Source organism: Hemibagrus wyckioides, linkage group LG11, assembly GCF_019097595.1.
Source record: "Hemibagrus wyckioides isolate EC202008001 linkage group LG11, SWU_Hwy_1.0, whole genome shotgun sequence".
NCBI lineage: Eukaryota > Metazoa > Chordata > Actinopteri > Siluriformes > Bagridae > Hemibagrus > Hemibagrus wyckioides.
Window position 1 is genome coordinate 17,086,498 of NC_080720.1, and position 12,323 is coordinate 17,098,820.

At 37.1% G+C, this 12,323-nt stretch overlaps 1 protein-coding gene across 1 annotated transcript; it reads right to left on the bottom strand.

Annotated features, from left to right (window-relative positions):
- Positions 1-44: 44 nt before the first annotated feature.
- Positions 45-11,485, bottom strand: mov10a (Mov10 RISC complex RNA helicase a). Its single transcript, XM_058402355.1, has 22 exons — positions 11,320-11,485; positions 10,957-11,056; positions 10,670-10,866; positions 10,230-10,471; positions 8,812-9,067; positions 8,318-8,458; positions 7,746-7,908; positions 7,360-7,511; positions 7,101-7,271; positions 6,846-6,993; positions 6,379-6,540; positions 6,181-6,284; positions 5,857-5,954; positions 5,689-5,787; positions 5,402-5,513; positions 5,189-5,306; positions 4,839-5,030; positions 4,693-4,755; positions 4,343-4,468; positions 4,019-4,107; positions 3,307-3,425; positions 45-454 (listed from the first exon to the last, which is right to left on the bottom strand). Exons 1-22 carry the CDS (start codon positions 11,436-11,438, stop codon positions 396-398), a joined length of 3,030 nt encoding a protein of 1,009 aa, XP_058258338.1. The 5' UTR covers positions 11,439-11,485; the 3' UTR covers positions 45-395.
- Between the last annotated feature and the right edge of the window lie 838 nt (positions 11,486-12,323).

The window sequence follows — 12,323 nt, forward strand, 5'->3', positions numbered from 1 at the left end:
AACTGCTCTCGGCTAAAAAAAATTCAAGCTAACATTGACCAAAAAAGAACAGTTAACAGGCTAGAGCCATATAAAGATATTGTTCAGGAAGCAAGAAGCATAGAAATGATTTTACTAAGTGCTTGTTCAATTTACTGTTTAAACTTGGAACGTGATCTGTGACTATTTTAAATTCATGGTATCTTAGTTGAAATAGGAAAGGTGTAATCTAATAGGAAAATAATGTGAAAGTATTTCACATAAAAGCATGAAGAAATGTTTCCAGTAGTACTGTTATAAAACAATTGAAAGTTTCTCTCCTCAATTTATTGTCACGGCAGTTGTGGAAGGTGCTGCAACGGCCGGCGTTCAGTTTCTCATTGACCACATGGCTGACTGTTGATCTGTAGAAATTTTTACTGTTCACTCCTCCACTCTGGATGCACATGCTGTTGCACTGCACTCTCTTCTATATCTAAATAGAATCACATACAGTTTTAATGATCTGCAAATATAAATGTGTAAATCTTAACATCCACAGGTCTTTTTTTTTTTTAGCATGATACCTGAATTGTACATGAAAATGAAATGTCATTTTCTCAGTGGTGGGCCGTCAGAGCCAGCAAGGCCTTCTATGCTGGCCTAAACAACAGTGATCTGAATCACTGACTTGCATTTTAATATATTTAATATATTTTTCCATGAATGTGTATTAAATTATTCCCAAAAGTTTATTCTCTACATTTCATAGCTTGGTTGCGCTGCTTCTAGTAGTGTATATTTATGATGAGTATTTATCCAATCATATTTCAGCCAGTGGCTGACATCATGTGTTTCCAGGGAAAAGAAATCTGCCTTAAGGCCTTCAGAATCAATAGTGCAGGCGCCGGTAGCTTAAAATAAGTGGCAATGAAATTGTTACTTTAACCAATCAGATTTTGAGTTGGCATCACTGGGGCCATGTAGCAGGCATACGATTACGTCAGCAATTTCCCACCCTTTGGATAATTAGAGTAGTCAGAGGCAGCGAACCGCACAAACTAAATAATATATATATATATTTTAACTCACAGTGGCTGACAGAGGAGAAGAAATCGATTTGGTCGCAGACATCCTTACAAATGCATTTTCAAGGTGGACTGTAATAAAATTGACTATTCCTTGTGAGGTGTGAAATACTGTAGCCTAATTTCTTTTTTACTTTGCTATTTAATGGTTGATTAGTATCTATTGCCGTGGCGTCATAATGATGGCATAGAGGTGGATTAATTCAGGAAGGACACCAGTGAAGGCCTAGGTGTGAAATTCATGGCCCGCCACTGCATTTTCTATAAAATGTCCGTGAGGAGATCTGGGAATATGTGGAAAACTTTGTCATGATCACATTTTTTGTTTCAGGCTCCTGAACATGTCACTGTCATGTTCAGGAGCCATATATAGAGATTGAGAAAGAATCTGGTGGATCTGCTTAATAAATAATACAGTGGTCTAGTGGTTATGATTTATTGCACTGTGGGTGTGAGGTTTAATTCTGAGCTACATTCAGGCTAACTGACAAAATAATAAACATTTGTTCCTGTTTTAGAAGTAACAGTCCTAGCTTTGTGGAATGGACACTTCAGACTTAATACCTGCTTTCTGATGAAGGAAACTTCTATAGTCTTCATACTAACTTCGCCCTACATATATGTGTACACACCACAAAAAATGCATGGTTTTGTGATATAAATAAAGTAACCAAGATAAATCATGTCAGATCATATTCCATCATGAATGAGATACAGTAACCAAAAAAAATTCAGATGAAAAACTAGAAATAGTACACAAGTGTACACACCATTTTTATAATTGGGAATTTTACTCAATAAATCACATGTTCAGACATGGTTATCATACATCTTTCATCAATATAGTGATTCTGATTAACCCCAAATAATGATATTGCTGTAGAGACGACTTCTACATCTCCTTGGTTTCAGCAAATTGATGAAGTCATGGTCCACAAAGCATGAACAGGATCTCAATGTGGAAAGTTATCAATTAGAACAGGGGTACAAAAAATTCCAAAACATTAGATGTAACTTGGAACACTGTGAAAACTTATCAGGGAGGCTGAGTCCTACAGCAGGAATATCTGGAAAATTCTGGTCAGAACTGCATGTGGCCATAATCTTTCATGTAGGTTACATCAATGAGACAGAAGATCTTTCTCACAAAAAAATGTGGTAAAATATGTTATGATCTAATAAGACCAAGGTAGATCTTTTCAGAGACAATTCTAAAAGATATGATTGGCACAAAAACAAGACACCTGGTCTCCTAAACCCATGGTGGTATAACACTATACCCATGGTGATGGAAGCAACATCATGGTATAGGGCTGCTTCTATCCCGCTGGTACTGGAGCTCTAGTCAAGATAGAGGGAATTACGTATAGCTCTAAATACCAATCTATATTTGCACAAAACCGGCAAGTCTCTGTTAGACAGTTGAAGATGAAGAATAATATTTACCTTCCAGCATGAAAATGACCCAAATCCAAATACACAATGAAATGGCTTCAGAGGAAGATCAATTTTTTTTAGAATAGCCCAACCAGAGCCCAGATCTAAATCCTATTGAAAAACTGTGGAATTACTTGAATAGGGTTCTGCACAAGCTCTACTCACAATTTCACAGCATTTTTGAAAAGAAAAGTTGAATAAAATTACCCAGTCAAGGTATGCTATGTTGGTAGACTCTTACCCAAAAAGAAGGACCTGCATTAAAAAGCTGTATTACAAGCAAAATGTGCTTTAACAATGTAATATTTATTGTAAGAGTTTCTTTTCTTTCTCTTGTTTTTATTTGTATTTTGTTGGTTGCTTTAACACATTAAAGGTGAACAAGATCTGACATGATTTATCTTGGTTTCATAAAGATTTGCCATTCTAACAGGAGTGTATAGACTTTTATATTCACTGTATTACTACACACTGATTAAATAGATAAAAAGTTATTATTAGTTTATCATACTTCCATTAGTTTGTACATTCTGGACTTCAGTCATGTTAAAACAGTGACAAAACTGTGGTTTTGAACATTCCCAAATTTCTTTCATTTTAGATGTCAGTATATGACAAAATATATGTGTAGACTTCACAAGGGATTTGCTATACATCACATAATGAGACTCAAGAAATCTGTGATAATGAGCACTATGCACAACCTGAAAGCTTCCAAAATTATTATAATGAATTTTGACTTCATTATTTCTTAATAACTATCAGTTATTAAAAAAAATACAGAAAGCAAAACAATGGAAATATTTCTGAGCAAGATACATACCATCAGCGGAGGTGTGGATTTTTAAAGATGCCAGCCGAGTCACGACATCATCCTCCCCCTCAAAATCCCTGTAGTCAAATCCAGTGTAGCCCTGCTCTTGCTCACAGTACTGAAGAAACCTAACAAGCACACAGAGTTCTGTCTGGTCATCAATACCTCTAGAGACTCAGTGTTCACTTTTTCAGATATACCCAACAGGGGCACTTTGTATACATATTATTATTAACTACAGCCCACACTGTTGCTATGTAAATTGTCAGGCCAAACCATGCATTATTGGAAAGGGATCGCCATAAGAACCACCACTGACCACATTAGTTGGCTGGTTACTGGTATGTAGTGTGTATAACAAATTGTGCAGCACCATAATAATATATCTACAAACTGCACCTGCAGTGGCTTGCATAAGTATTCACACATTTTGTAATTTTCCACATTTTGTAGTGCTACAAAACTGAAATGGGATTACTTGGGTTTTCATGCAATGAATTGTTCACAAAAGAACCACATCCAGTTTGAAATACTACAAAATGTGGAAAAGCTAAAGCAAGTGAATACTTATAAAAAGCTTGATGGTTGGTATTCACTAGTCTCAGCACACTGAGTGAACTACTGAATAATTCTATAACATTTTGAGATAGAAAAATAATGAACTAATTTGGAATTTCTAAATGTGTCCTACAAGTTTAAGATTTTTAACATGGTGTCCTACCTCTGCCAAGTGGGATTCTTGCTCAGGATGACAGGGTTTCCTACCACAATCAGCAAGGCTTTGGCTCTGGTCATGGCTACATTAAACCTCTGTGGAAGACGAGTAAGGGTTCAGACACTGAAGTAAATACTCCTCTAAGTGCTACATATACCCATCCAACTATTTCATCTTTATAAAGGAAAAGAATACAGAAAAAGTACGGCTTTCAGACCGCTACTATAGTACTGTTTCCCCAGAATTAACGAGTACTGATCTAATACTGTCCTAAAAGTAATACATTTTTTTATTGAATGAGCCCCACCAACAGGACAGACATGGGTATACCTTCTCATTTGTGAGGAATCCAATGTTAAAGTCTTGGTCCATCTTAACATAGCTGTTGCTGCTTCTGACAGCAGACACCATGATCACCATTTTCTCCTGCCCCTGGAACTCCTCCACTGAGCCCACCTATAGCACCAAATACACACAGCATGCCTCACTGACTTCACAGTAAACCTCACCATGTTTACACAAAAAGGTCTAAGCAAATACAACATATCGAATATATATTTTTTGTAATATTTAGGTGTAAATTTTCTCACATAATAAGCAACATAGAAATAACTAATGTTTACGAAAACCATTTTCATGTCACCAAATATGGGCAAGTTCCAAGGGAAAAGCTGACAAACCTTAATGTCTTTCCACTGATGTAGTTCTCTTACTGTTTTGAGAGCTTTCTGCATTTTCTCCACCTGAGAAAATGTATTTTCATTTTAGTGAATCGAAAATCCATCAACATAGAAACTAAATTTCCTAAAATAATAAGTGTTCTTACTTGCTTCCTGTAGGGAGCAATGATGCCAATATCATTGGCACTGAGTTTGGGCAGACCCTTCTTCCCCTGACTTGTCTGGAGCTTTTTGAGGTAACTGATGAGGACCTCTATTTCACTCACATTGAAAAAGGATGGACTGTTTGCTTCTCTCTCATCCTTTCCCATCACCCCATGGAATATCACTGGGAAACCCTGGTCAACAATACAACGTTGCCAAATTGAACACTCAGCACAGAGTAACCATAACAAACTACATCCTCCACTTGAGTACTCATAACATTACCTTGTAAATAGCCAAGAGGTGCTAAAATATCTCATAGGAACAGCAACAAAACATTAGATTGAAATACCTGTTTCGGAAGGTGCTCCCACTGGCAAAAGGCCTCTCGCTCCATCTGATTTGCAAATACTTGCAGCTCATTTTCATAGAAAAGTTCATTAGGGATTTTTAGAATGGCAGGATGAGACCTGCAAAAAAATATTAGTCATATGAAAATTAATTAGTTTCAGTTTAAGTTTAAATAACCATGGAAACAAAGTCAAAGGGGGAATTAAAAGGGCACCTATAGTTACGTAGTAACTTGGTGACAAAGTGATTGTTATAACCCTGGTGGTCATCTTGGATCTTCTGATAGAGGGAGTTTTGGGTCATCAGTCTCTCCAACAGTGAAAGCCCTGTTTCACGCCAATGTATATTCCAGAAAAAAATATATATGTTTAACTCTGCAAATTTTGGGTTAGGGTTAGGGTTAGGGTTAGGGGTTAGGGTTAACCCTACGTCATTATGCTGCTGAGTGCAGAGCCTTACTTCACGTGTCTAATTATTTAGTCATACAACAGTATGAGTTACCCAGTCCGTGTTGTTGTGCCAGTGGAGATCTAAGGATAGGGCCAAGCTGCTTAGGGTCTCCAGCCAAAACCAGTTGGCCCTTTTCGGGATGAAGAAGACCTGAAGAAAAATTATGAGAATGAGAAATCATCTTACACTTTCAAACACACTTATATCAGACTGACTTACCTGCAATTCCGACAACACATTCAGGTTCCACAGCTTGTCCTGCCTCATCTATGAAGATGTGTGTGAAGTGACCCATTGGGATGCCCCCAGACACAAGCCTGAACACAGTACAGCAGTGTCTCAGGAACACTATTATGCATTATGCTGAATGAAGGTCATTCTTAGAGGTAAGACGATCAGCAAAACATCTTCTTGAATATTTTGTGTCACATTCATATGTGTAAATTCTTCATAGACATAAAGAAATTAAGTCTCTAGCATCACTTAGCAACTTCTATAAAATCTGGTTATACTAAAATACTTTTAGGACAGAGAAGCTTTTACCTTCCAGCAGTGATGAGCGTGACCACAATGACAGTGTAGTCCATCAGACTGTCTTCAGAAGGCAAAACGAATGCGTCCTGTCTTTCAACCCAGTTACTGTGTTTCTGTAAACAGATAAATAAACCAGAGATAAATTATGAACTTTAAATTTCAAAACAAACCATTTTACAGGATCGATTATGTAGCACAAATGCATACCAGTAGTTTCGGAGGAACAGCACGGGGGTCTCTGCTGGTGGCATAGAGACGAAACAGACGATGGCCATCCACGAATCCCAGCAACCTCTCACACAGCAAATCGCATGCACTATTAGAAGGAGCGCAGGCCAGAACATGGACACCAGCACCAGATTTATTCACCTAAAACACACAGACATGAAAGCACACCATTAGTTTTGAACAGTGAAACACTTCATTATGACTGTCCTTTTACTCTGAGTACTATCAAATTCCATCAGACTTTTTCAATCACCAGTCTTCATATATTTCACAGCACCTATTGGATCCATGTGATATTATACTTGATGAATGGCTAGACTGATACATAGCCAAAATTCAGCAAATTTACACAATGAATTTAGTTCAAAGGTCCAGTACATGGTGCAATCTAATTTCTGATTCTTAATGATGAATAGTCAGCAATTAGGAAATATGTAATGATTGACCTGTTTTATGGCCTCCACCAGAGTAACAGTTTTTCCTGTGCCAGGTGGGCCAAAGACCAGGTAGGGGGCTGGTTTATACTGGCCAGACAATATGTGCTGCACAGCCGCCTTCTGCTCAGGGTTGGTCTCCAGATCTCGGTTGTACATCCTGTATAAAATAGGAGATCATGATAATTTGCATTGTATTCAACAAATAAAATTTTTATTATTACATGGTGTTAACGATAATGGTGTAAAAGACTGTATCTGAGTGACCTTAGCTTTGGCAATTCTGCCTGCTTGACTCCATTGTGAGTGGGAAACAGCACGTCTCCCAGCTTGTGTTTATCAGCCAGCTGCACAGCTCGATGTTGGAGTTTAATTGGGAAACGATTGAAGCTGAACTCCACATTGAACTTCATATTGGCAATGAACTTCTGTACAAGGCTTTAAAAAAAAGAACAAAAAATGGTTCTAACTATAGCACACAAATCCATGGTATAATAAAATTCTCAGGGATTGCTAACTTTCCTACTTTTTAGAAAAGCCCAGCTTTACACTTTCCAGCTCTACACGATGAACATAGCCTTTATACATGGTGATAGGTTGTGTCTTATTTTCAGACAAATACACATTCAAGCTATCTCCTCTTAGCACAGATGGCCTGTTCTCTGCCACTCCAGGTACCTGAGACAAAGAGACAAAAAAAAACACAAGCAAACAGCAAACAGTGTTAAATAACCTTGGCACTAGATAAAATGAATGTATAAATAACTATTTTTTAAAAACCCACTAACCTATATTCTAAGGGTTACAAATTAAGTTTTTAGGTTCACTCAGAAACTACTACATGAAATCTGGTTATACTAAGAGTAGTCTGAAATACTTTTTATCTGTTTACATGAAAAAGTTGGCACTCACATGCAGTACAAGCAGGTTTTTGTGAGTTTTGTCCTGTTTCATGGTCTGGCCATACATATCATATTTCGTTATATCCTCTTCCATTTGAATCTCCTCTAGGTGTAGAACAAGATGAAAACGTTCGGCGTACTGCTTTATAGACAGGGGTGACTCCAACACACCTCTGAGAACAGGAACACAATAAGCAATGGTAATACGTCAAAAAAAATATTCAAAATGTACACTTCTATGGACATGAACATGTGTCTATTAGCTTTAAGACATTATGAAAGTCCATGGAACATTGATGATTATTCCTTCAGTTTTAGTTTATAATGATCCGCATTCATCTTGTACTACAAGTAGGACAAAGCACACTCTAAAATTAGAATTATGTTCATTTACACCTACAATAAAGAAGATATAAGCCTGCAAAAGTTTTGTGTGACTTTCCCTAAATGCAGCTTACAATGCTTTTAAGAGAGATTATACTGATTATACTATGTTTCATTTCAGAGTTGGCCTGAATATTTGGATCATCAATTGCTAAGTAGACAGACCCGGGTGATAAAAATTTCTGATTGGCAGCTCACCTCACTCTGAGAAGCTGCTGCCTGGCTGTAGGGGAAAGTTTCTCAGTATCATTGCCCCAGTGCTGGACCAAGTTCTTCAGGTAAGCTGAATACCTGTAGTCTGATAGTTTCACATTCTGTTTCAAAGCATGTGTCACGCGGCTGCAGAGAATGGAAAAAATGAAAGAATAATTGCACTTAATCCAGGTAAATCCATTACATATAATGCATGTTGCACACAAATTATCTAAAGGCTATTGTGGTGAGTTTTAGTATTGCGAAAGGCTTTGAGTGGTGTGACATTTCATATAGGGCGTGTCAGAATAGAAAGTAGATTCTGCCTTTTAAAATATAACCTACCAAAAATAAAATCATGTCATTAAATAGTGGTAAAAAAGAACACTTATTACTTGGCGAAGGAACTGTACTTTCCACTAGTTGAACTAGTGTTTGTAATCCACACTTTATTTTCCCTATGTTCTGTGAAGATGTAGTCAACATTCCAATAAGCTTACCTCTCAGGAGGCACACCCTCCTCCACCACTCTGTCCTTAGGGCGTTTCTGCCCTTTCTTTTTGGCTCTATATGGACTCGTTGGGCCCAGGTCAGTGCCCACCTGAGTGTGAACCACTGCCTCGATTTCCCGCACAATGCAGAAAGGTTTGGGAGGGTCTGAGGACTCGGACTCGCGACAGAACTCAAAGTACATAGTGGCTGGGAAGTAGCCATAGTGGCGAGCTTGGTACTTCACCTCAACTGCACAGCTCTCACCTGGCAGACATTAACAGATTTTAAGTTTAAAAAATATATTTATACTTTTTTTTTTTTACCTTGCACCAATTCCTTATTTGTTATTATAACAATATTTACATTTGAGCACAGAGCATTAGCCAATATTTGATAGTGAACATACTATGCAAGCAAACTCTCTGAAGCACTCTTTGACCTTCTGTTGCCACATTAAGCAAAAAGAAAATTACCTAATACCCAAGGAAATTCAATAATTCCTCTGCTGACCAACATTGTTCTTTCTATTTCAATCAATAGTAAATTCATCACAAGCAATAGCTTTAAGAAAAGTCATGTTGTATTCTAAACATTTATTTTAAAAAAATATTTTCTCAATCAAGATCTGCTTTCTACGCATAAAATGCATGTCGGAACATAAGCCAAATCCAAGACCGATCCCTCATTCAGGATAAACCCTAATACGAATAGTCAGTATTGGATGAGTTCATCCCTAGATTCCGCTACTGTATTCGAACAACTAAACCATGCATTATTAATGTGTGTTTATACCACAGCACTGTGAAATTCTCATTTCTGATTGGCTAGGGGTTCATTGATTTTTCAGCTGCAAGGCAAATATCAGGCTTAAATTAAAGTGCTTGTTCTAATACATTTTTTTATAGATGTTAATTTTAGCATTTTTGGAAAGGGTCTCGAGAGTCTGAACATTCAGGGGTAAAACTGTTTCTTTAATTTTCAACCACTGGAAAGTAATCACAAGAGAGAGAGCTTTGTGGTTTGTAGATAACATGGATTGGCATGTTATCTGCAAAATCACATATTGTTCTTTTGGGAGGACCTTCCTACATTGTTTGGCTTATTACCTTGCTAAGATTACCAAGAGATGAGAAGATGTATAATGAACAGCGGTTTAAAATTATAACAGGAACGTAATTGTTTTACAGCAGTTCAACAACATTAAATATAACAAAGTGCTGGCAAATGACTGTGGAATGAAACACATGACACCACCCTGTTATTATAATTTTCCTCTAATAGTACACATCATCATGTATTATTACTTATGTAATGTAGAATGGAAATGAAATATCATGTTAACATATTGCTTGATATTCCATTTTCATTCTGAATATATATACAGTAGCAGTTGTAATATGAGATGATTCATAGTTGCTTTTCTCACCTGGACAAAGGAGCAGAGGGGAAACCCTGCTCACTCTCCTCTCACAGTCTAAAGTGAAGCAGCATATCCTGTGCAGCGCTGTGTAGAAGGTAAAGTAAATGCACTTCTGCCCCTTATTTACGATTTGGAACTTCACCACATACACTGTATCTAGAAGATCAATATTGAGCACAACTTTTCCATTTCTGCTCCCAGGGGAAGATATAATCTCGATGCCTCTCTTGTCAGAGATAAGCTGTGGTCTGCAAAATCGAAAAAAAAAAAAAAAAAGTCTAAAACTCGCACATGGAGATGACAGAAATGTTTATAAGGCACTTAACTGAGCATCCGTACAAAATCTATGGTTTTGCTGGTTAACTCTTTGTTCAAGTAATTACATTCTGCTAGAAAAGCTAACTTGGCAGAGCTTCATCGCTGCTGAATACAGAAACCAATTTTACCTGTTTGTTTTGAGTTTTTGAAGGATTTCCTGAGCCAGCCGTCTCTTTGGCGTGAGGACGGGGTTGACGCTGGGTGATGGGTGTGGGACACCTTGCCTAAAGTCTGGAACTGTGCTGTCTTCATTATCAGGTCTCGCACTTTCAGTAGGCTTTGAGTGTGCCCTGGACTTCCACTGGTCACAGTAGTACAGACGTACCTATGTAAGACAATTCAGGAGAGGTAGCGTGTATATGGGTGAGTGAGAGAGAGAGAAAGAGAGACTGAGAGAAGAGAAAGCTGGTCTTACCTGAGGTCTTGCATGTAAGATAACTTTTCCTTGCCTTTTACTGGCTTGGTTGAAAAACCACAAGGCATAGACCAACCTAGAAAAATTAGGTCCTCCTTCCCTATTAAAAACAAACACACGAAACCGACATAATAAAGTCACAATCATACCAGCATTAGTCATATACTGTTGCCTAGAGGAGCTTCACAAACACTAAACACAAAACTATAATGACATTTGCTGTACTTCTGTTATACATATAACACAAACTATGTGTATCATTATACTTTAGGTTTAGAAATTACAATTATACCCTATACACTTTTAAACCTATCTATTACAAACAAGCCTGCAGAATAAACAGAATGCTGTATGCAGTATAACCTTTTGAACTCTAAGTTGTAAATGTTTCGAAGCTCGTTTTTGTCCGTTTTGGATTTTCTTTCCCCCAAGAACTCGATGAAATCCAAGCCATCTTCATAAACTTCTCTGAGTGAAGGCATTGCTCCGCTAACCAGGTGCTTCTGTTTCGATTCCGAGTCAGCTGCATGACAGTTACTGCATCACAGGACGGAACAAGCCAAGGGCTCGTCGGAGTGGAGCAATGACATGACCAGATAAAAAACGAAGACAAATCATAACACAGACCAGAAATTACAGAAAAGTGTATGCGCTGTTTGACGCATTTATGATTATTAAATATTTATATCATCTAAGACCAACAGAGAGAGCGTGTTAAACTGCATTTTTTTAAGATAAAGAAATTGTTAGATCAGAATTTTTAGACGTTTCCTTAGAAACCCTTGACGTTATATCCGTTGATATTTGATAACGAACATTTATAGATGTTAAATAACTTTATAATTTATTTATTTGTGCTTGTTTGCTTCCGAAAAGGAAGTAAGTGTTAACATAAATTATAATTATAATAATTAAAAAGATGGTCTATGTATGTGCTCTTATTGGCTGGTTGCGTAAAGAGTGGTGCGGCTTAACATCAGTCAATAAAGGGAAAAAAGTCCTGTAGGATTTTAATCCATTGTCAAGGGATTGTAAAAATGTCGTGTAGAACTTTTAGATGATACAGAGAGAGTCTCATTCAGGTTGCGTTAAGGATGTACCTGCAGGATTTTGTCACATGTCCTGCAGTAATATCTATCACACTCTCCCTACAGCAATTGCCTGTACAATGTTATGTAGGAAACCTGTAAGGAGAAAAAAATAATAATTTGAAATATTCATAATTACATAATTTATAATTATACAAAACTATTTGACTAAGCAACTCTCCACGTATTTATTTATTTATTTATTTATTTATTTTATTTGTTTGGATTTTTAGGATCATGCATCAATATAGTTGTCACTACATTAATAATCATTTTTAT